The following is a 25,983-nucleotide window of genomic DNA, read 5'->3' as shown; positions in this document are numbered from 1 at the left end:
AGTGCACTAATAATAAGAGAATTTTATGCAGCAGTTATAGCATAAGACAGATCAAGTTCACACAAAATAATAAGATAGAAGACATAAGTAACATAAAGTAGATCTAGGGAATACACATCAAACTCTATACTCTGTTGATAAAGAATCCCAAGCACTGGCAGGGTACGGTGACTCACACCTATAATCTCAGTGCTTTGAGAAGCCAAGGGGGGAGAATCACTTGAGGACAGGAGTTCAAGACCAGCCTGGACAACAGAGCAAGACCACATCTCTACAAAAAATTTTTGAAATTAGCTGGATGTGGTGGCACATACCTGTAGTCCTAGCTACTTGGGAGGCTGAGGTGGTAGGATTGCTTGAGTCCAGGAGTCCAAGGCTGCAGTAAGCTATGATTGCACCACTGCATTCCAGGTGACAGACAGAGACCCTAATAGAAAGAAGGAAGGAAGGAAGGAAGGAAGGAAGGAAGGAAGGAAGGAAGGAAGAAGGAAGGAAGGAAGGAAGGAAGGAAGGAAGGAAGGAAGGAAGGAAGGAAGGGAAGGAAGAAAGGAAGGAAAGAAGGAAGGAAAGAAGGAAAGGAAGAAAGGAAGGAAGGAAGGAAGGAGAAAAAAGAAAGAAATAGAATCCCAGTACCCATAAAATACAATAATTCATCTTCTGTTAAGTCATAAAGAAAGCATCAATAAGCTTCATTAACAGTTGAAATAAAAAAGTCAACACACTCTGATCAAAATGTAGTATGAGAAATATCTAACAAAAGCAAAAAGTAAAATTCTTTGTGTAGTTAAAAAAAAATTTAAAGAAAAAATTCTCATTAATTCTATTAAGCAATTGGGCTAACAGGGGAATATAAAGTGAAATTAGGATACTTCTAAAAATGATGATAATGAAAGTACTATACATCAAAATTACAGGTTACATTTAAAGCAATGTCAAAGGAAAATTCATAACATAAGCAACTTTTATTATTTTTAAAAAGAATTAAAATAATTAGAAAAATAGCTACAATATAAACCAAAAGAGACCAAAATGAATAAAGATAAAAGCAGAAATTTATGTGGGAGAAAATAAAAGAACAGTACATCCAGTTAATAAAAAACTTTCAGAAACAAAAATCAAGATAGAGAAACCATACTAGCTAACTTGATAGGGAGGAAAAAAAAAAGAAGAAGGCTCACATATACAAAATTTTAAAATGACAAGGAAAAAAATAACCATTGAACCAGGCAAAATTTAAACATCATTAAGAGATTAGTTTGCAGGCCACTATTCAAATAAATTTGAAAGTTTAAAGGAAATTGAACATTTCCTAATAAAATGCAGATTTCCAAAATTGAGCTAAGTAGAATAAAAAGCATAAATAGACCACTTTACATAGAATAACTAGAGAAAGCTATTAAATAATTTTTTAAAAAACAGTAGGTCCATATAATTGCACAGGAGACTTCTACCGAACCTTCAAAGACCAGGTAGTCCCATTGCTCAATAAACTATTTCAGAGTATTGAAAATGAAAAAAAAATCCCAATTCCTCTTGTGAAGCAAGTATAACATTGATAACTAGATTTGATAAAGAGCTAGAAAAAAAACAGAAAAAAGAAAAACTACAGACCAATATCACTCATGAATATTATTACAAAAATGCTAAATATTAGCTAACAGAGTCCTATATCACATTAAGAAAAACAGTACACTATGACTAAGTGAGACTTATTCCAGGAATGCAAGGTTAGTTCAATGTTTGAAAGTGCATTAATAATTCCCTATATTAATAGGAATAAGAAAAAAATCATAATGAAACATATAGAGCACAGTCCCCACAAATGCTCAGAAAGCCTTTGACAAAATTCAATATCCAATCCTAATAAAAACACTTTTAAAAAAAATTATTTTTGAGGCAAGGTCTCACTCTGTCATCCAGGCTGGAGTACAGTGATGCAGTCATGGCTTACTACAGCCTCAAACTCCTGGTCTCAAATAATCCTCCCACCTCAACCTCCTGAGAGGCTGGAATTACAGGTGCACACTACCATGCTCAACTAATTTTTAAAGTTTTTGTAGAGACAGGGCCTCATTATGTTTTCCAGGCTGGTCTCAAACTCCTGGCCTCAAGTGATCCTCCTGCCTTGGCCTTCCAAAGTGCTGGGATTACAGGCATGAGCCACTACAATGGCAAAAAAACACTTTAAACATAGAAATTGAGAGATAATTTTAATATGATAAAATATATACACTTTAAACCTAAGGTTATTCTTTTACTTCATAGAGAGACACTAGAGGCATCCCCACTAAAATTATGAACAAGACAAAGAGGATCCCTATCTCCATTACTATTCAAGAAGGTACTAGGGAATTAGCTAATGAAATTAGAGGAGATAAATCAATTTAAAGAATAAGAATTTTAAAGGAGTAACATTTGGGATGCTGAGACAGGAGAACTGCTTGAGCCCGGGATGCAAGGGTTGCAGTGAGCCAAGATGGTGCCACTGCACTCCAACCTGGGTGATAGAGTGAGACTCCAACTAAAAAAAAAAAAGGAACACTTTCTCTAACCCTAGAGCAGAGTTGAGCAAATTTTTCTGTAAAGAGCTAGATATTATTTCAGTCTTTAGTCTTTGTGGGCCATCCAATCTCTGCCACAGCTACTCAACTCTGCAACTGTAGTACAAATGCAGCCAAAGGCAATATATAAATTAATGATGGTAACTAAGTTCTAATAAAACTTTATTTATAAAAGTAAGATTTGGCCCATAAACCATAGTTTATCAAACATTGTCTTAGAGAATTAACAATAAAAGGAACTCAACCAATAAGAGAATTCTGTAAAGTGGCAAGATATAGAATTACCATACAGAATTCAATGGAGCTCATTAAAAACAACCAATCAGTCTGAGGACGAGATGACAGAGGGGGAAAAAAAAAACATTTCCACAATCCACAAAGAGGACAAAATACTTATAAATTAACTGGACAAAAATAAACAAAATTCATGTGACGAAACCTTTAAAACACTCTTCAAAGTCAAAAATCTGGACTAGAATAATGGAAGGTTTCTGAAATGTACGACTATGTAAGATGCTAAGGTTAAGGGAAGCTGAGTAAAGGGCATGGGAATTCTGTGTTCTGTGTTGTCTCTCTGCTTTTGCAACTTTTCCATAAGTCCAATGCTATTTCAAAGTAAAATTTAGCAGAAAATTTTTTACAAGGAAAGTAAAGATCCTGAGGTGTGGAAAAATAAATCATAGATATTTCTGAAGTTTTTAACCTCAATTTTTTTAGTTGTTTGACATTTTATAATATTTTATCAGAAAATTATGTTCCCCAAAACACAAATGTTAATGGTTTTTTGCAATGTTGGTGTGATTTTATATACTTGAAGGCCAAATTATCTCCAGATGAATTTTGTAAGTATCAAATAGACATTACTTGATACTTACTAAACAAGAAATGAAAATTCAGCACACATAAATCTACTTTTTCATAAACTTAATGTGTCAGGATACCTATTGTCCCATTTTAGATCTGGTGGTGGGGCATAAGGCATAATTAGTATGAAATAATTTATATTGAGTTTTTAAAAGAAGTAGTCTGGAGTACTGGAAAAAGTCAATCGAGTTTTACAAAATCATTGGTTTCATAAAAATCACTTTTACTTCAGTAGCCAAACTTTTAATATTAAGATGATATTTCTTATTCCTACTGAGAAATATATAAAGGAAGAGAGTTGCTATGAATTCTACTCCACAAAGTTAATAAAACTGTGCTAAGGGTTTATATGTTTATCCTGATATGTGACCCAAGTTTTTACCATAGCCACAGCCAAATCACTAAAACATAAAACTGCTAGTCATTAAAACAAGTTCCTAACCCGTGAATTATAGAAGATTTACATAGGAGAGAGGGATTTGTCATTTCCTTACCATGTAAGACTTAAAGCTCAAAGATGCAGTAGGTCCTATAAATCTAGCAATAATAGCCATGCCTGAAACATAATGCAAAGAGTAATGCTGTTTTGATTCTTATCAACATTAAAATACTGTTTTCTGAAACTTAGTGTATTTATAAAAACACATGTGGGACGCCTATATTCACAGGTACAAAAGGATTCACTAACTTCGTTGTTGCACAAAAAAGGGAAGTTTAAGAAATGCAAATCAAAACCACAGTGAGATACCATCTCACACCAGTTAGAATGGCCGTCATTAAAAAGTCAGGAAACAACAGGTGCTGGAGAGGATGTGGAGAAATAGGAACACTTTTACACTGTTGGTGGGACTGTAAACTAGTTCAACCATTGTGGAAGTCAGTGTGGTGATTCCTCAGGGATCTAGAACTAGAAATACCATTTGACCCAGCCATCCCATTACTGGGTATATACCCAAAAGACTATAAATCCTGCTGCTATAAAGACACAGGCACACGTATGTTTATTGTGGCACTATTCACAATAGCAAAGAATTGGAACCAACCCAAATGTCCAACAACGATAGACTGGATTAAGAAAATGTGGCACATATACACCATGGAATACTATGCAGCCATAAAAAATGATGAGTTCATATCCTTTGTAGGGACATGGATGAAACTGGAAAACATCATTCTCAGTAAACTATCACAAGGACAAAAAACCAAACACCGCATGTTCTCACTCATAGGTGGGAATTGAACAATGAGAACTCATGGACACAGGAAGGGGAACATCACACTCCGGGGACTGTTGTGGGGTGGGGGGAGGGGGAGGGACAGCATTAGGAGATATACCTAATGCTAAATGACGAGTTAATGGGTGCAGCAAAACAACATGGCACATGGATACATATGTAACAAACCTGCACATTGTGCACATGTACTCTAAAACCTAAAGTATAATAACAAAAAAAATTAAAAAAAAAGATTTTAGATAGATTAACCATAAAAAAAAAAAAAAAAAACGCAACTGTGATGCAGATGAAAAAAAAAAGGAAGTTTAGTCCTTATCTTACCAGGCCTTGCTATAGAATTTGACATGTTTGACCTCTTTACCTCCTTTAAACACCCTCTTGCCTGTTTTTTCTATAACTCACTCTTCTAGTTCCCCTTACAACTCTCTGGCTGATGCCTCTGTTTCTTTACAGAGACTTTTTCTTCATTCTCCTTAACAATTGAGTTCATGCTCCTTAAATGATTGAGTTCAATAAGCTTCTGTTTTTGTCTTTCTCTTTTTGCTCTGTTTCTCTTCCTCACAACCTCTTACATATATCCATGACATAAGTTACCAAATATTCATAATATTATACACCCAACCCACCCCTCTAATCTAACTAAGCTTTAGACATGAATACCCAATTGACTAGTTGTCATCAACACTTGGGTGTCCCATAGGAACCTCAATGTCTCTACACAACCATAACTGAACTCACCATTCATTCGTTATACAATAAGCATTTGTCAGGTGCCCACCCTGATCATGGTCCTGGGTTAGGCATTGGAGGTATAATAATGAACATATTGACTTTGTCTCTCCTCTCACGAAGTTCACTCTTTCTTCAACCATCTTCTACCAGTAAGTGGTACCAATATCCATATAGTTACCCAAGCCAGCAAACTGAACATCATCTATGACTCCTCCCTCTCTTTGTAACTCATGTTCAATCATTCACTTGGTCCCATCCATTCTCTTCCATCATAGGTCTTTATTTAACCTATCAATTTCTCTATTTTTATTACATTATGTTTTATAGGGTTAGTTTAAGCCACCTTCACCTCTCACCTATGATGATCCCCTAACAAGGTTTCCTGTCTCTATTAATGTTAAAAACCTTCAATGATTCTCAACTGACCTCAAAACAAAATCCAAATTAGCATGACACACAAAGCCCTGAATTATTTATTGCCTGTTCACATATCTATGACATGTCCTCAAAGCTCCTTTACTGCAGGTGAGAGTTTAATGGGAATTATTTGCCATTTAAGTCCCCTTGTTTCAATTTATGGCAAATTAAATAACATGTCTTGATATAAGAGAAACACAATCAAGAGGCAAAATCATCTTATACAGATGAATATACATACTATGCAATCTGACTTTCATTTTCTAGTTTAAAATTTCTATTAATTGAACCTATTGCTACCTCAACAATACTAGCCTACATTTACACACAGCACTTATTATATGTCAGTCACTTTACATATATAAATTCACTTAATCATCTCAACAACCCAATGACATAGGTACCATACTATCCCCATTTTATGTATATGGTGACCAAGACACTGAGTCATTTACAATTTGCCAAAGGAAAAATAGTTGGTGAATGATGCGACTGGTATTGCAGGCAGTGGTTCCAGAATCCATATGTTTAGCCATTATACACTACATGTATGAACAAAATGGGATTGTACAAGGTGTTAAGAAATTTGATTTTGTAAAGGTGACATATATTTATCATGTAGACTGTACATAAAAATACAAAGCATTAACAAATGACCCCAAAATCCTACCATACTGAAATAACAATCATTAGCTGCTAATGTAAATTATTCTGGATATCTCTTTATGTCTTTAGGTAGATAGAAGGATTGATGGAAAGATAAGGCAGATAGATAAAACAGATGAATAGATGAGAGATGATTGATAGTTAAAATAATGTTTTGTACCATGTCTATTGACTTTTTATGTGAAAGATGATAAAATTTCCATACTTACACATCTGCCCTGAGATGACTTTGTTTTGATTTTTGTCAGTTGTATTATTAAATTATAATTATCCATTTCTATAATACAGAGATAACTCTCTCTAATGATGATTCTTTCATTGTTTTGTCTTAGCTTAATATTTAAATGAACTCAAAAGGTTTCCACTGGTATCTTTTAGCCATAGTTTTACTATTTTAAAGTACTTTGAGTAATTTCTTGGTTGACTGGTATTTTGTCATCAAGTAGTTTTTGCAGGGAGAGCTAGAGAGTACTACATTCACTAATCCTGTATGCTTAAGAATATGTTATTGCCTTCACATGTGAAGGGTAACTTGGCTAATATGAAATTCTCAGGCAATGTTTTTTCTCTCTCAGGATGTTTTAATCAATGGCTCGTGTCATTAAAAGAAGATGCAGAGAAGTTTAAAGCCAATGGTTTGCTTCTTTTGCCTGGATGTACTTATTTTTTTCCTTCTGAAATGCAAGTAATCTTATCAGGGTATGTGTTGCTGTTGGTTTTTTGTGTCAATATTACTAAGATCTTTTGGGGTCTTTTTGAGATAAAGACTCACAGCAAAGTTTTCTTCTGTTGTATCTTTACTTAAGATCACATTCCATTGGTTCCAACCTCTTCTTGAGGAATACCAATTACGTTTATGTTGGCTCTCCTTGGGTTCCATATTTATCCATTTTTCTATTAACATTTTATATATTTTTATTTTTTATTTCCTATACATCACATTCCTGGCTGTGTTTTTAGTTGTGTTTATTATATTTCTTTTACTCCTATCCAGGCTTTTTGTTCAATGATTTTCCTGTTTCTTTTCTGAGCTCTGACTACTTGCTTTTAAAACTACTTAGGTTGCCTTATAAAATCTTTTGCAAAACTTTCTATGATTTTGACCAGGCATGGTGGCTCACACCTGTAATCCTAAGTACTTTGGAAGTTTGACACAGGAGAACTCCTTGAGGACAGGAGCTTAAAAGCTTAAACTCCTTGAAGACAGGAGCTTAAAAGTTACAAAAAAATTTTTTGAAAACAAGTAGCACACCTGTAGTCCTAGCTACTTGGGAGGCTGAGGGAGGAGGATTGCTTGAGCCCAAGCATTCGAGGCTGCAGTGAACAATGATGGCACCACTGCACTCCAGGCTGGGTGACAGAGTCAGAACTTGTCTCTAAAAAACAGAAACAGGCTGAGGCAGGAGAATGGCGTGAACCCGGGAGGCGGAGCTTGCAGTGAGCCGAGATCACGCCACTGCACTCCAGCCTAGGCGACAGAGCCAGACTCCATCTCAAAAAAAAAAAAAAAGCAAACAAAAACTTTATGTAATTTTTTGATTCTCTTATTAAGAAACAATATACTGTTTTAACAGCCTTGTGACTGTAAGGAAGTTATTTGAATTTATCTGTTTGCTTTTGTGATGGAATCACCTCAAATACAATCACACAACAACCTGCAATCCCTTTCACACTAAGAACACATTGTCATTCAGTTTTGAGCATTCAAAGAGTCAATCTGGTTTACTCTAAATCTATAAAAGTTTATAGTTTCTTTTTGTGTTATAATCTGGCAATCATTGTCTCTAATACCCTTTTCACTCCGAAATGTCTCCCGTAATCCCCCCTTGGCTGGAAGGCTGTTGTAGACAAAACAAAATGACATGTCCATATGACTTTTCCCAAGGCTCCACTTCTGATGCCTCACAATGCAAAACTGGGTCTCTGATGGCAAAGTCTTCACTTCTTCCAAGACCCATTCAATTCCCCTAATCTCTGCTCTTTAAAAAAAAAAAAAAAAAAAAAAGGTTGACTATGCTTCGAGTGACCGTGACACTTATTTGGGGGGAAATCTTGAGATCTGAAGAGGCATGTGTTAAAAGTCAACATATTACATATGGGTCAATAATTCATAGCATTTTGCAGGTGCATTTCACATTTTAAAATTTGGAGTTGTGGCCATTCCCCTGTTTGGATGAATATAATTTTTTCTCTACTTTTGCTCTCTTTTTGTAGGTTTCATGCCATTAACCAGAAGTCAAGCCACTCCTAAGACTCCACAAACTAGTTTTGTGCATTACTAATAAATGTTTACTGCCTTCTCATCATCTACTTTACTATTTTAAAATTATCACTTCACTTGTCTGTCTCCCCAGCTCTATCAGCTCTATCAGGTCCTTCAGGCTTGTTTTTTATCAATGATTTTTTTTCATTTCCATTTTATTATTTCAAAACTTGGTAGGTTCTTTAAGATTCAGAATATGAAAAGAATATAGCTGTTTTCTCTGGCCTTTTCTTCAATGGATACAGCTGAAAAGTCAATAAATCTAATACTTGCTTAAAATAGTTATATTAATGAGAATTTAAAGACTCATTTCGAAAAGTAATGCAATGATAACATTTAGAAGGAATTTCAAGGTGGCAAATAGATAACCTGGTAATGACTTACACAGAAATCATTAAAGCTGAGATACAGAATAGAAGTAGAGGCTTTGCAAGAGTAAGTTCTAATCTATAATAAATACAATTCAATGCAGACATTCTTCAACTCACAATGGGGTTCTGTCCCAATAAACCCATCATAAGTTGAAAATATCATAAATCAAAAGTGCATTCAATATACCTAACCTACTGAACATCACAGCTTAGACTAGCCCACCTTAAATATGCTCAGAACATTATTTAATATATGTGTTTAATGTAAAGGACTAAATAAGGAGCTGGGTATGGTGGCTCACACCTGTAATCTCAGTACTTTGGGAGGCTGAGGCAGAAGGACTGCTTGAGACCAGGAGTTCAAGACTAACTTGGGCAACATGGCAAGACCCCCAGCTCCACAAAAAAATTTAAACAATTAGAGGGCATGGTGATGTAGTAGTCCCAGCTACTAAGGAAGCTAAGACGGGAGGATTGCTTGAGCCCATGAGTTTGAAGTTGCAGTAAGCTATGATTGCATCACTGCATTTCAGCCTGGGTGACAGCCTGAGTCCCTGTCTCTAAAAAACAAACTAAACAAAACAAATAAGAATGTAACTCCAGACAATTGATATTTGCAAATAAAAGATGAAAGCAGAGAATTTACATGGGGCCACAAGACAAAATGCTTCGAATAGCAAGTTAAGCACCTTCGCATTAAAATGGTTTTTAGCATTGAGAAGTCACTCAAGGTTTTGTGGGCCAAGAAAACAACATTATCAGATATGCAGTTTAGGAAAGTAAATTTCAATGTTGTTCAGGACCAAACTGAAAAGGGAAGAGGAGACTAGAGGTGATGCCAAATAGGACTCATTTCAATAGTCCAGGTAAAAGATGACAGAGCCCAATTGAGAGCAGAGAGGAGGAAAAGGATTCAAAGAACGTCAGAGGTAGTTGGTGGCTAAGTAGATTTGGGTAGACAAAAAATAAAGAGGAACCAAAGATCAAAAGAAATACATGCAGCCATTTCTGGCAAGTGTTTATAAGATTCTAATGAACAGCAAAGCATGTTTCAAAAATATAAATACATTAGAAAATGGTTTTATAAGTCCAGCCAGTATGCTTCCCTTAAAGTAATCACGCATGCAACTTGTGTTCCTTAGTGTCTGAAACACTGGAGACTAAGATTCCAATAACCAAATGCAAAAGGAGTTATGGAGGTGTTAGTACTTGTGTATAAGATACATGGTTAGACGAAGCCCCCGATAGGATTTGGCTGTGTCCCCACCCAAATCTTATCCTGAATTCCCACGTTGTTGTGGGAGAGACCCGGTGGGAGTTAACTGAATCATGGGGGCAGGTCTTTCCCATGCTGTCCTCGTGATAGTGAGTAAGTCTCATGAGATCTGATGGTTTTAAAAAGCAGTTTCCCTGCACAAGCTCTCTTCTCTCTTCCCTGCCACCATGTAAGATATGACTTACTCCTCCTTGCCTTCCACCATGATTATGAGGCCTCCCAGCCATGTGGAACTGTGAGTGAATTAAACCTCTTTCCTTTATAATTACCCAGTTTCGGGTATGTCTTTATCAGCAGCAGGAAAATGGACTAATACGCTTACCTCCCCACACTTCCTGTTGGTTCTGTTTCTCTGGAAAGCCCTAACACAACAGCTTTAAGTCACCCAGGTTCCTCCTTTGTTGGAGTAAAGATACATATCTTTATAGGATATAAAGATATATGTCTTTATGCATATATGAATATATATATCTTTTAATATATGAATATATATCTCTATATAGAGATATATCTTTATATATGGATATATCTCTCTATATGTATATTGTATCTTTTTGTTCTATTGTTCTTAAATTGCCTTTTCTTCCTAATTAGACAATAAGGAGCAACATCATTACTTAAAATTCTTGTCTCTTCCCCTCATCAGTTCACAGTTCTTGCCAGGTGCTCAAAATACATTTGCTGAATAGGTGAGAAACAAGCATGCTACTATGAGAATGTACCTGACACTCTCTAGGAGCCTAGTTAGATAGATGTGTAATACTTCCCTAGGAGACAGAGAAAAGTTTTGCTGATTGAATAAAGGTATCCACATGGGAAATTGATTACTGTGTATTGTAAATCCTCCCAATATGCCCAACTTAGCCCTCCGTCTCATATAAGGTAATATTTTGGCTCTGTAACTCATGATTTGGTAAACTTGTGATTATTTATATTACACACTGTATTTTTTCATCATTTGTACACATCAATTCTAAGTGATGACACTATTCTGTGACCTCCCAAGTGTTTTCCCTAACACTTATATAAAATCTTTCCATCTCCAGGGCCACTTACATCATACTTTCAGGTTCTACTGCACAAGCACCAACTGCTTTTGTAACATTCACAAGAAGAGCTTGGTTTATTCCAACAAGGAGGTTCACAAGTGGTTGAATGCCACCACATTTCCGGACAATGACTCGGTTTTCATGTTCTTGGCAGCATTCTCCCAAGGCCCCAACCACATTCACAAGTACTTCTTCAGGCTGATCTGTTAAAAGTCCCACCAAGGTTTCAATGGCTTTGTATTCCCGAAACCTAAGTTCATCATAAGAAAGAGGAGAATTGGTTTTTGTATAAGGTTAGCTAAAAATTACTAAATGTTCATTCAATCCTTACAACAACCCAATGATGCAGATATTACTTAATCCCCATTACTGGATGGTTAATCTGAAGCTTGGTAAATAGTAGAGCTGATGTCTACACCCAGCCATCTGCTCCAGACCTGCGCCCTTAATCACCATGCAGTACAGCCTCTAAGAAAACCACAGCTTCTTCTAAAACTGAGGGTCCAAGATTCCACTCTACTAGGGTTTTTCTTCCCCCTATCTTCCAGAGACTACTTTACCTGAATGAAGTCTTCTAAATGTTTAATAAAAATAAATTATATGTTATATATTTTTTGTTTTCAAATGCATCAAACATGGCTCTATTGTACCTATTTGGGTTTAATAGGTTTCTTGAAATGAGTCATAGCTTGTGCTACTTGGATAAAAAAAAAAAAGTCACTCTCAGGTATCTTCTATATTAACCACTAATACATTTTAGCATGTCTCTTGTCATAAAATTTCACTCTGATATATATGTATATGTGTATGTGTGCATATATATATATACACACACATATGTATGCATACATAGATACAAATACACACACATACACACACACACCAAAAGGAAGCAAGCTACATAAAGGTAAATATTTGAAAATTACTAGTTTCTATACAGAACATTTTCCCTTTCAAATAAATCTCAGCTGTATTTAAGTACCATGATGCAGCTGAGTTTTTAACTAAGATAAAAGTTCCATTAGCCGAGGTTACTTTTAATCTAGCCATGACTTCACTATGACTTATTATGTAAACTTATTTTGTGTTAAATGGTCGGGATGTGAATTTCTTGTTGAAGGAAATAATCAGATGGAGTCAAGGAGAAGCTGCCTCAGAATACCCATCATTGAGATTGCAATCTCTCAAAAATAGGAAGAGAGAGATTTGAAAATTAAAATAAATCAAATGGTCATAAAGTTCACAAATACTTTAAAATCAAATCTGATGAAATCATGTTTGAAAATGACCACTCTTTAAAGAGTAACTGGTTAGTTGACATTTAGCTGATTCATCTTGTTTATCTTTAGAAAAGGAAAAAGAATAAAATCACTTCCATCTCTAAAGATTCCATGGGAAATCCACCCACTCACCTTGATAGGTCCCCACAGAAAATATCAAAGATATTTCTAATTCAAACGGCTGCCCATATGCAAAATAGAGAGATCATGTCAGCAAGCCTCTTAGTGCCACTGAGGCATAGAAAAAGTCATTGTCAGGTGGTGGGCAATTTCTATTCTTTTCTTTTCTATTCTAAGAATCTCTTCATTGGGCTAACTTCATCCAGAATGTACATCTACGACTAACATTAGAATTGACTCCCTACTAGAACGGCATTAAATGACAAGAAGGTGTTTCAGAAGCCATATCTTCATTTCAGAATACTGAGCGCCTTCTCTTACTTGGTCACATTCTCTTTGCTGATGGAACATTTCCATATTGCCCCCGTGACAGCGGCTAACCGCTCTTTATTGTCAGTGTTATTGAGTAGACTGGCCAAGGGCTTAAGTCCTCCGTGCAGCCTAACGAGGTCCCGGGTTTCCTTATCTTCAGCACACTGCACGAAAAGTCAAACAGAGGCTGTCAGTCATCAAGGAATATCAAGCTTTCGATGATTGCTAAAAAGGCTGCCATTTTAGTAGCTATGAAACTTCTTTCTAGAGAGATCATTTTCTAAAGATGCCTCCAAGTAAAATATAATTCATCTTTCTACTAGTAGCTTTCTGACAGCATGTCTCTCTCCTTATGTGGCTTTGAGAATGGATAGCAGTTTCTACGTACTCAGCAATTCTCCCAAGCCAGTTTTGAGATAGCCTGGGCATCTCCTGAGGCGAAGGTCACTGAAAAACCTACAACTCCGCTAGCAAGGAATGGAGGATTTCTGCAGTGATGCAACTCAGAGTCTTGGGAAAACATAGTAGAGAAGATAGATGAGTGACAGGGATTTGGTCAGCTCTTCAATGGCCCCTGAAATCTAGAGACAAATATTTTTTCTTTCTTTCTTTTTTTTTGAGACAGAGTCTTGCTCTGTCGCCCAAGCTGGAGTGCAGTGGCATGATCTCAACTCGCTGCAACCTCCACCTCCTGGGTTCAGGTGATTAGAGACAAAGAATTGCTCCAATCAAGTTTCTATGCCCAGAGCGGTAGGTGATATCAATAGTACCTGACATTTTACTCAAATATGCTTATCCATGCTTGTGTCATCCTTTGAAATAAATATTTACTGCACAGATGGTCTCAATTGATCATTCTTCCCGGGCTCTAGAGCCAACAGATGATACAGTTAGCAGAGACTTGGCTATTACTCCAAGCGCACAGTTGTTTTTTGATGCCATGTGATACAGATATGTGTCATGTGTCACCCATGGAGGCCACTAGAAGAAATCCTCATCACAATGCACCATACAGGCGCCTGCCATGTTTATCTTCTGCATGTGATTTTCAATTCTGGATTGCAGGCACCTTCTAAAAATTAATCCCTATTTCTAATCAACTCAATGGTTACTCCGATGAGGCATATATACAAATATATACAAGTCAGGGCTATATACGATTGTTATGGGCCAAATTGTGTCCCCTCAAAATTCATATATAGAGGTTTTTTGTTTTTTGTTTTTTAGATCTAGTTGCTCTCTGTTGCCCAGGCTGGAGTACAGTGGCAAAATCTCATCTCACTGCAACCTCTACCTCCTGGGTTCAAGCAATTCTTGTGCCTCCGCCTCTGGAGTAGCTGGGATTACATCACCACACCTGGCTAATTGTTTTTGTATTTTTAGTAGAGATGGGGTTCCGCCATGTTGGCCAGGCTGGTCTCGAACTCCTGACCTCAGGTTATCCACACACCTTGGCCTCCCAAAATGCTGAGATTATAGGCTTGAGCCAACATGCCTGGCCCATATATTGAAATCTTAATTCCCAGTACCTCAGAATGTGACTGTATTTGGAGACAGAGTTTTTAAAGAGATCATTAAGGCTAAATGGCCTCTTCAAAATTACTTGGGTAGGCCCTGCTCCAATAGGACTGCTATCCAAGGGGAGAAAATGACACTGGCATACACTAAGGAAAGACGGGTGGGAGGACACAGGGAAAAGGCAGCCGTCTACAAGCTGAGGAGAGAGGCCTCAGAAGAAACTAACTTTGGTCTGAAACTTCTAGCCTCCAGGGCTGCAAGGAAATAAATTTCGGCTGTTCAAGCCACCCAGTCTGTGGTATTTTGTTATGGCAGCCCTCTCTCACAACCTAATACAATCCTCTACTGAAATGGCTCCCTTGTATCTGTATCTTTTTTTTTTTTTTTTTTTTTTTGTGAGACAGAGTCTCACTGTCTCAGGCTGGAGTCCAGTGGCACGATCTCGGCTCACTGCAACCTCCACCTCCCGGGTTCAAGTGATTCTCCTGCCTCAGCCTCCTGAGCAACTGGGATTACAGGCACATGCAACAACGACCAGCTATTTTTTGTATTTTTAGTAGAGACGGGGTTTCACCATGTGGCCAGGCTGGTCTTGAACCCCTGACCCTCAAGTGATTCGCCCATCTCAGCCTCCCAAAGTGCTGGGAATACGGGGACTCCAGGGCCGCATACAGCCCCTTGTATCTTTTTGGCATACTCTCTTGATTCTGCACATCTTAAGTGCATTCCTCTAGCAAATCTACTCTGATTAGGTAGAAGCAGAGGTGCACAGTAACCAGCCATCCACTACTTTGTCAAGGCCATTTTTTTCTCCCTTTACCATTCTGATCTGTTTTCTGGTGCACTATGAAATGTATCATACACAAAAAGTTAGTGTAGATTACAATAAGTAAACCATAAAAAGATAAAACAGGAACACACACACACACACACACACACACACACACACACACCCCCATTCCTCTGGCTAGTCTTGGTAGGAGATAAATGCCCCAAGATTATTTGAACAGGACATATTAAAAGCAATATAGAAGCACCATGTACTTATTTATCTATCTTACACTAAGTACGTTATTTTAGGAGACAAAGATGCATAAGTGTCTTCTAGAAACAAATAGTCCCAGATGTCAAAGCAGGTTTCTCTGACTTATACAAGTTGTCTGTCATTACCACAGGACAATGGTTCTTAGACCTAACTGTCTATGAAAATCCAATGGGGTACTTGTTAAAAATGCAGGCTGGGCACGGCGACTCATGCCTGTAATCCCAGCACTTTGGGTGGCTGAGGAGGGAGAATCACTTGAAGCCAGGGGTTTGAGACCAGCCTGGGTAACATAGCAAGACCACAGTCTCAGAAAAAATAAAAATAACCCCATCTCTACTAAAAATACAAAAACAATTAGCCCTACATATTCCAAGCATGGTGGTAAACACCTGAAGTGCCAGCTACTTGGGAGGCAGAGATGGGAGGACCACTTCAGCCCAGGAGATTGAAGTGACAGTGAGCTATGATTGTGCCATTCCCCTCCAGCCTGGGCAACAGAGCAAGACCCTATCTCTAAAACAAAAATTAAATTAAAACTTAAAAATATCAAATAAATAAATAAAATGCAGATTCCTGAGTCCCATTCTCACAGAAGGAAACCAAATGTTTAGAAAACTACCTTAAACTATGTGAGAAAGAACGCCAACAACCGCTGGGAGAGTTCATCGTACCTGGTAAATGGCCATGGCGCAGTGCTCCTGCAGCTGCTCGTTCTCACTATTTAGGTTCTTGACAAGGTTTTCAATGATCCTTTCTGCTTTGATTGCAGCCCGGTAGTTTTCCTAGGAATAAAAATCTACATATTTATGTGTCTAAGGCATGAATATAAGTAACTGTTTACATTTATTAATAAACATGCTGAACAAACTTTCTTAGGAAATAATCACCATAGTCCAAGCTTAACATATCCCTACATCAGTAAGAGAATCAACTGAATTAATATATATATGTGTGTGTGTATATATATACATATTTTGTGTGTAGATATATGTCAGCATATATATGTGTGATAAATATATAAATGTCGGTATATATGTGTGATACATATAAATACCAGTATATATGTGTGATATATATATAAATGTCAGTATATATGTGTGATATATATATATATATACACATATATATATATATCACAGGTACTGATTTAATTAATGTCCTATCAGTTGGATCTTCTCTTTCTCATAGAATGCTGACTTCTTGAAAAAGAATGTCCTTGAGCCATCATGATAACCTTAGAAACAACTTTTGGACTAAAGAAAGTCAGGTTGAGAAGGCAAGGGAAGCAGAACTGGCATGAGTACCTCTGATGCACACTCTTGCAATGTCCCCACCACTGGAATTAGCATGTTTTCATGAGAAGTCTTCAGCAGCCGAGCCAACAGAGGAATGCCCCCGGCTTTGCGGATGGCTTCTTTATTCGTATGACTCTGACTGCAGCTCCACAGGGCCAGTGCCCCACAGCAAGCCACTTCCACGTCTCTGGCCTCATACAGACTCGATTGGGCAGGTTTTGTGGAATCATGTGCACAGTCTAGTAGAGCAACCTACAATAATAGATAAATCCAATGTTCATGGAAACCTTAAAAAGAACATTTAAGGCATTCTTCAATAGCTACAAGGTTGCTTACCAAGCTCACCTCCGTCAAAAGCAAGAATGCTTTAAAAAATCACTTTTCATACTCCATAGCAGCCAGGGAAAGCAAAGAAACAAAACCCTACAAAAAACCTTCCTCCAGATTTGGGAGCTTATACATTTCCTTCCCACAAGAAATGTAAGCCCACCAAGATAGTATTTTCTCAACATGGCTCTAATATTTACATCAATCATGTTTGTAAACCATATCCTCAGCCCAAACATCTCAGAAAACTAGCTTCCCTAAAACCATTAGCACTTTCTAAGGAGAACTGAATGGACTATACACTCTTAAAGCCACAAAACCTGTCCAGGAACACTGGCTCATGCCTGCAATCCCAACACTTTAGGAGCTCGAGGTGGGAGGATCACTTGAGGCCAAGAATTAGAGACCAGCCTGAACAACATAGCAAGATCCTGTTTCCACCCAAAAAAAAAAAAAAAAAAAAAAAAAAAACCATGAGATCTCTTTGGAGGACATAGACTACTTCACGTGCTACCAAAACCAACCAAACCAAACAGCACAACTGCCAGCATCCAGTTTTTTTTCTTTGCAATAACTAAAGTCACTGAAGATCTTAAGGGAAAGGCAATTTACTATAAGGATTAAGCAGTATGTCAGGTTGCCCCATGGAGGAAGGGAAGCCAGACCTCCCTAGAGCTGCAATTGGCTGTCAGCCATCCTTGCAGGCTCACTGTCTCTATCTGGGGCTTGGGAGCCATCATCTATGCATGTCTACTCCATTCTTCTGTCCCTGAAGGTCACCTTCCACAGATACTGCCCGTAACCACCAATCTCAAATTTATAAGGGAATAATAGCCTAGGCTAGGTAGAGTCTTTCAATCCCAATTCCAAGTTCCCGGGAGAGAGATCCAGTGGGCCTGGCTTGAGTCAGGTGGACACTCCTGGTCTAATTAGTTATGGCCCCAGGAAAGATGGGGATGAGGGTATGGAGGCTTCCAGGTACTGACTGCAGGTGGGATAGCAACGTGGGAAAAATTCTAAGACCGTGGGATTGAACACAGATGCACAACAATAAATGATGCAGTACGGAAGTGCTCAGAAAGCCCATAGCATTTGTGACTGTTTTGGAACTGCGTGGTGGTTACGAGGTGCTCCTCACAATCTTTGCCTTGCAAAAATTTATTCCTTGATTTAACCCACTGCCACTATGACCAGCACTACTGACTGATTCACCAAAAATTGGTTAAATAATTGTCTTACTTGTTTTGATGAATCTTTCTTAAATGTATGTATAGGTCACAGTCATTTCAATTCTTAATGCTGGTAGTGTTGGGGTCTTCATTTAGAAGTCTAGTGATATTTTTGTGACCAGAAAAATGCCATAGGAACTTAATTCTTGTTTATATCAGTTAGTCTATAGGAAAACTGGTTTTGTTACATGTTGTTTTGCTTAAAGTCACAACTTTTGAGAACCTGTTGATGACATTGAATGAAGACTTACTGTACTAGGTTCCTGAATGTGATGCATAAAACATATTTTATGTTAAATTATCCACTCGTATAATTTAATGGCAGTAGTGTCAGTAGACAGTCACATCAACCTACCAAATTGTTTCATTATTTAAGCAGAATAATGATAATCATAGTAATAATTAAATTTTTTGTAACATTTTAATGAAAATTTTCAAACAGAAAAGCTTAAAGGATTGTACAATGATTGCACACAAACCTCCCTACATCCACCACCTGGAGTCTCTAATTAACATTCTGCCACGTTCGTTTCATTACATATTTCACCATCTATTCATCCATCTATCCAGCCATAAGTCTATCTCATGTTTGAAACAAATACATTTATAGTGCTTTACAGATGACAAGTGAAAACACAGAATATCTTTTGGAAAATTTCTGAACACATTTTTCAGTGTACCTATTTACATTAAAATCCATATTTATCCAAAAGGTATTTATTAACCCTTCATATGGGTAAAGTACTGGGCTAAGTGCTGTGAAAGACACTAGGATGAATAAGGCCTGTCACTTAAAGTGCAGAAGTGGAAACAATACAGTAAGATAACAGCTCTGGGTGAGACACAAGATCTATTGATCCTTGCTAAGAAGGTGAAAACATGTTGACTTGTTAAAGATCTTTCCTAAGGATGGCAAAGGTGGTCAGCAGGATTCTGGTATTTTTCTTTTGATGCCAGCTATTGAGAAAATTATTTTTTCTGATTATAAAAGCAAGACTTAGACAAAGAAGACAAATTGGCGAATGTAGAAATGCAGGCAGAAAAATCAGTCAATTCAGAGAAAACTCCTGAGAGTAATTTGTGTGTTTATTTCTAGTGTTTTTTTTTTTTAAAGATGGTAGGTACATCTTTAAAAACTGGGATCATAGATAACAGTTTTTAATCCTGTCATGATTTTGTACAATATTAAATATTATACATTTTATTCCTTGCTATTAAATATACTTTTCAGGCTGGGTGCGGTGGTTCACACCTATAATCCCAGCACTTTGGGAGGCCAAGGCGGGCAGATTGCCTGAGCTCAGGAGTTCAAGACCAGCCTGACCAATATAGTGAAACTCCGTCTCTACTAAAAATATAAAAATTGGCCGGGCTTGATGGCGGGCACCTGTAGTCTCAGCTACTTGAGAGGCTGAGACAGGAAAATTGCTTGAACGCTTGAACCCCGTAGGCGGAGGTTGCAGTGAGCCAAGATCGCGCCACTGCACTCCAGCCTGAGCCACAGAAGTGAGACTCGGTCTCAAAAAAAAAAAAAAAAAAAAAAAGCATCATAGATGTCAACAGCTTTTAAGTTGTAAAGTTTTTGACATTTTAAAGTTTTCAGCATTCCACTGAGCAGCAGGTCTCACTATCTCTTACCTCTCCTGCATGTATACTTGGGTGCATTCCTACCAATGTACAAAAGGTGGTGACAGTTACATCTGCTTTAAAACTGTCCTATTTCTTCGAAAAATGAGTATGAAGATGTTTTTGTTTTGGACACTCGCTAATATAAATATGCAAAAATAATTCTTAAGGACAAGCGATACAGACAGAAGGCTCCCAGAACATGCTCTCATGGCTATGGAATGTCCAGCGTGGCCAGAAAGGACAGCAAGGAGCTGTGTGCAGTGGCGGCTGGCACTCGATGACGACGATGACGTCAGGGCTACTCACCAGTTTGTTGATACCCCCGTGCTGCCTCACCACCCGCCGTGCTCTTTTAAACTTGGCGACATTCGCGATAGTCTCAGCTGCCAAACATTTCAGACTCTTGTGTGGAGAATCCAGTATATTCACCATAATTGGTAAGCCCCCAAGGTCAACAATATTCCGTCTGATTTGAGGATTATGACTGATTTCCTTCAGTATTTTTAATGAACCAATCTGCATGAGAAAAAAAAAAGATGAGTAGTGAATATGTAACCCATGCTATGTTTTTAAAAATTCTGAGTCTACCTAAAATCCTTCCCCAGTTAAGTTTTTTAAGAAATCATTTCCATTCCCAGAGGTTACACACATCCAGCATATTCTCTTTCATTTAAGTAAACAATCCTCATTCAGGAAGCATGAGAGATGAATGGAGAAGAGCAAAAAAAGAAGAAAAGCAGAGAAAAGAGAAAGTTCAGTGAACAGAATTAGCAGGTCATCAGCAATAATAGCAGATAAAGACAAGAACCAGGCAACGAGGAATGGCAGAAACCTAGAGCTAAGAAGAGAGCCCAGGAAGGTGGGAACAAGACTCCGCATCCAAGGTGACAGAGCCACTCACCTTACATTTGACTTCATCGGTTTCAAGCAAATTTATCAGCACTTCCAGGCCTCCAACATCTCTGATGGCCAACTGGCAGGTTTCTTGAGCTAAGTTGAAATCCCTCATTGAACACAACGCAATCACTGTAGCTGTCTGATTTCCTCCCTACAAAGATGCAATGCCAGAGAAAGGTTAAGTAACACCACGTTCCCATAGAAATGCACTAAGTAGTTATGAATCCATGAACTGGAAAACATGTCTCCGAGTGGGCTAGAATTTGTTAAATGAATCGGCTAGAGCCAAAGCATGGAAAAGCTGTACAGAGCATCATAAAACATTGTTCCAATTAAGGGTCAACATTTAAAGGTGGGCCGTCTCCTTTAAACAGCTTTAACATCAGGTGGTATTCATCTATTAAAGACAGTCATGGGGCCAGCCTTGGGAGGCTGACTGAGGAATGGAAGATGTACACGGAGCTAAGAGATGGTTCCCCCAGTTCTTGAACAGGGTATTGCAATATTGCAAAGCACGTCTGAAAATTGTTTCTACAGATGTGCATAGAACAGTCCGGAATAGGGAGAACTCAGAGAAAAGGAAAACGTGCAGGAAGCAGCACCGCAATCCATACTGGAACCTAGAGTAGGTGGTTTGAGGGCCGTGGGATTGGGAAAAGAGAGGCAATTCCAACAGGACCTGCAAATGAATGGGATGGGCAGGACGAAGAAGAAAGAAAGCTTCACTGTGGTGAGCAAAATCCTGGCTGAACGCAGAGTCTTGCAAACCAATGTCTTCTTGGTGAATCACTACATGTAAAGAGTAGTAGTGAGATGCTCCTTCAGGATTAAAAAACAAAACCCAAAATATTAAAAATAAAACAGAATGACTGATCAGTAAACCAGACCTGCCAGGAGATTAAAATCAGAATTCACTGCAGGAACTCTTAGACAATGTCCACTGGTCATTTCTGCTTTGAAAATCTTCTAAGGAGTAGTGCATATTACCGCTACCGCTATTCAGCTGGCTGATAAGGGTTCCGGCATCAGCACTAAAGTAGCTCATCACACACAAAAGCAAGAAGGCTGTTCATTTTTGTAAAAGGTGCTGGTAATAGACAAGCCTTTGATCCCTGCTTCAAACATAATACCAATGTTTGAAGGGAAGACACCTTAAATTATGTTTATTTCCATTTATTAAGCATTATATTTCCATTATCTATTGTATATATATAATTATGTATACAAATAGATTATATATAAAATAGATAAGGTAAACATTATCTATTTTATAAATTTATTCATTATCTACTACCCATTATCTATTGTATAATTTTAAAATATATTTTTAAATATATAAAATATTCTACATTATGTTTATATATAAATTTAAAATTTTAAATATATTACACATAATATATAAATATAAAAAATATAAATATAAAAATGTATATTTCTATGTATAAATAGATAATATATAATAGGCTTAGCACAGATCGTGGAAATTCCATATCAGCTGCCAAACTCCCTCCTCCATAGCACGAGCTCGTGCATGCGCAAATCTTCTTGTGGATTCAATACAATAGGTTAAGTTTTTAATTTTTTAAAATTTATATATAATAGTTGTACATATTTTGGGGGTACATGTGATATTCTGATGCATGTATAAAACGTGTAGTGATCAAATCAGGATAATTGAGACATTTATCACCTTAAACACATCTTTTTTTTTGTGGTGGGAACTTTACAATTCCTCCCTTTTAGCTGTTTTGAAATACACAATAAATTATTCTTAACTATAATTTCTTGACTGTACTACAATAGGGAACTTGAACTTAGTTGTACTATCTCACTGTATTTTGTACCTCTTAACCAATTTATCTTCATCTCTTCATACCATGTCTTATATATAATAGGGTTAGCACAGAAAATGGAAATTACATACAAGCTTCCCACACGCCTCCTCCTTCTTATCACACATGTACACATATGCAAACCCTCTTGTGAATTCAACACAAGGCTTTTAAAATAAGAAACCGAAATGGGATTACTAGACGATCCCAAGTGAAGACAGAAAGATTTAGATGTCAGCCTTTCTTCTTACTCCATTTAAGAAAATTTCTTCCATGCCTCTAGAAATGTCCTCAACAACTGTCCCGTGAAGATGTCACTGACAATTTCCATTTCCCATATGAATGCTCCCAATGGATGCACAAGGCTCTACTCTACATTCACCATTAAGTTCAGAATGATAAGAGCCTTAATTTTACTATTTACTAATAAGTCATGTTCTTACAGCTTTTAGTGTCTTTTCTGCTTCATATCAAGCAGAAAAGTTACCACCACCAATACCACCAATTTTCGTACAGTTGGTTTTAAAAATATGAAATTTAAAAATCCTCTCTTTATAACTATCAGGTTCATAAACTCTCATATTTGGGTGCATGAGGCTCCCACAAGCCAGTACTTCCGTTTCCTCTTTTAAAAAAACAAAAGTCAGATATTTTATAAGCCATAAAGAAGAATCTAGTCTGAGTGTGGAGGCATGCACCTGTAATCTCAGCTACTCAGAAGGCTGAGGTAGAAGGATCGCTTGAGCCTGGGAGTTGGAGGCTGCAGTGAGCTATGATCACACTACCACTCTCCAGCCTGGGCAACACAGTGAGACCCTGTCTCTAAAAATAAATTTTTAAAAATAATAATAACAAAGGAGAATCCACATGTTAACCATAACTAAAGGAAATTAAATCATGCACAAAAAGAACAAAGAAAATAAGAAAAACAATTCATTTGAATAAAGCTCTTTTTTTCTCTGAACTTAAATGGTTAAAAGGAGCCAGAAACCTCCCCAGGAGTGTCTGAAGTAGCAGAGCAGGGTTCCTATATTAAGGGTTTGGAAATTCAAACCAAGTACTTCAGCAAGAGAGGGTTATTTAGGCGGAGGCTTCAGACTTAAGTATGACTAGAAAGTGCAAGAAGACATGGAACAGTGTGTCATGCCTTGTTTAAGCCAAGAGCCTCCCCCCCTGCCCTAGGTCTACTCAGTGAAGAAGACTGTCCCGTCCTGATATTCTTCATCTTCTTAATCGCGCGTGCTGAGGACTTGCTTGACTGCTATTCTTGCATTATAATGTTTTCTTTTGTAGCAATTTTCAGGCTTATACACTCAGCACAATCTTTGTTTCCTATTTCAAGTTGTCTTAATTTTTCTCTTCTAGACAACTTCCCCATCATTTGAGCTTTATTTCATTATTTTTACTATAACCAATGACGTAAATTCGTAAAGGCCATTTAATTGCAGCAGATGTCCCAAAGGTAAGAGTTTATAGCTTTTTGAATTATCTCTAGGCTAATTTGGAATGCAAAAGACTGACAATTTACAGTTATCATCAAGAAGTTAGATCCTTATAGAAAAAAAATTCTGTAAATCATCAGCTTTTTTTCCGAAAATCTGGAAACATATTCATAGGCTTGAGGGATTTTTTTTAGAACAGTTTTATATTAGGGAAAGTTAGTTTTTCCACATTTCAGGATTTAGTTCTACTCTTGTCACTGACCACACTCCCAAAAGGATTATAAATCTTTCAGAATGAATACCAGAGGACAGGAGCCAAAATATTCAACATACAGAGCCACAAATGTTAGCCAATTGCTATTCTTTAAATACCAGCTATGTCAAAGGATTTTTGAATGTTTGTTCCACTTTATCCAGATGCCATAAATATCGAACTGAGAAGAAACCATGCAAATACACTCCTTTTTCAGTTAAATCTCCCCTAAGAACATAATTATTTACCAATACTTATTTTCACATTTTATCACGCATTTGCATTTCTGAGGTTTTAAGAGCTGGAGAAAATACAGTAAAATATGATTTTACTAGCTTCTGAAGGGCTTTGAAAAATGCTTCCAATAAGTGTTTCCACTTCTTAAATTAATGCAATTCTTTTGCTAGTTGTCTCCCTGCCCCGTTTCTTTTCAAACATCTCCAGGCTCTGTCGGCCTTTGGATTTTTTTTTTTTTTTTTTTTTTTTTTAATTTTTATTTTTTCGTTTTTGGAATTTTTTTTTTTTTTTTTTTTTTTTGCAATTGACATTCCTTCTGACGACCAGGAGGCATTTCTTCATTGTCACCATTAGGTTTTAAACGTGCAGAGATTGAATGAAAGTCCCTCTCTTTCATTTTTCTTAAAATTTCTTTTTGAAAGACAAGACGAATTAAAGATAATTTCTTCAACTATGGTGATTTTTTTATTACTTCAAATAAAATATTTGAAATAAGCAAGTATTACCCTGTTTGGTATACAGAGCAATGCCCCTCCCTTACCGTTGATAAGAAGGAAATAAACATTTGCTAAGTTGAAATGAGCAATGTATTCAAGAGTAAAACAGGAAGTGAGCTGCCTCAAATCACTTTTGCGTTATTTCATTCAACAAATGTGTTGCATGCTTCCTACTTGCCATGCTGGATGGTTAGCACTAAAGACACACCGGTTTACAAAAACAGACACCGCCCTTGCCTTCATGAAGCTTATAAGGTAGTGGAGGAGAAAGGTTTTTAACTTTTTTAAGCTCACCCAAATAAACAGAAACTATACATCTGAGAAGTGCTACACGGGACAGGGGCATGGAGCTGTGGAAGCACATCAAAGGGAAATTTGACCCAACTTGGAGCATCACCCACCGGGAAAGAACATCTGAGCTGAGATCTGGACAGAAAATAGGCGATCTCCCAGGCAGAGAAGGAGGGGATGTGATGAAATGTCCACCAGTCAGAGCAAACAGTATATGCAAAAACCTGAGGGAGTAGAGCATGGCATGCTTAGCACCTAAAGAAGGCCAGAGCCCAGGGTGGGAGCATGGTGCAAGATGAGCTGAAAACCAGCTGGGCTGCTGGGCCCAGAGTCTGGGCTGAGAAT

General features: G+C 37.4%; 1 protein-coding gene across 4 annotated transcripts in view; it reads right to left on the bottom strand.

Moving 5' to 3' along the window:
* Window positions 1–25,983, bottom strand: part of ODAD2 (outer dynein arm docking complex subunit 2) — a 188,147-nt gene that overhangs the window by 112,847 nt on the left and 49,317 nt on the right. For all 4 annotated transcript variants that reach the window (XM_032171671.2, XM_032171676.2, XM_058436598.1 and 1 more), the window contains 6 exons: window positions 21,091–21,237; window positions 20,496–20,705; window positions 17,014–17,256; window positions 16,381–16,491; window positions 13,156–13,310; window positions 11,442–11,684 (listed from right to left, as the gene is read on the bottom strand). In XM_032171671.2, coding sequence (XP_032027562.1) covers window positions 11,442–11,684; window positions 13,156–13,310; window positions 16,381–16,491; window positions 17,014–17,256; window positions 20,496–20,705; window positions 21,091–21,237 — 1,109 coding nt within the window. The remainder of the gene's footprint in view (window positions 1–11,441; window positions 11,685–13,155; window positions 13,311–16,380; window positions 16,492–17,013; window positions 17,257–20,495; window positions 20,706–21,090; window positions 21,238–25,983) is intronic.

Source organism: Hylobates moloch, unplaced genomic scaffold (assembly GCF_009828535.3).
Source record: "Hylobates moloch isolate HMO894 unplaced genomic scaffold, HMol_V3 SCAFFOLD_3, whole genome shotgun sequence".
Classification (NCBI taxonomy): Eukaryota; Metazoa; Chordata; class Mammalia; order Primates; family Hylobatidae; genus Hylobates; species Hylobates moloch.
This window is presented reverse-complemented; position numbering and strand designations above follow the sequence as displayed.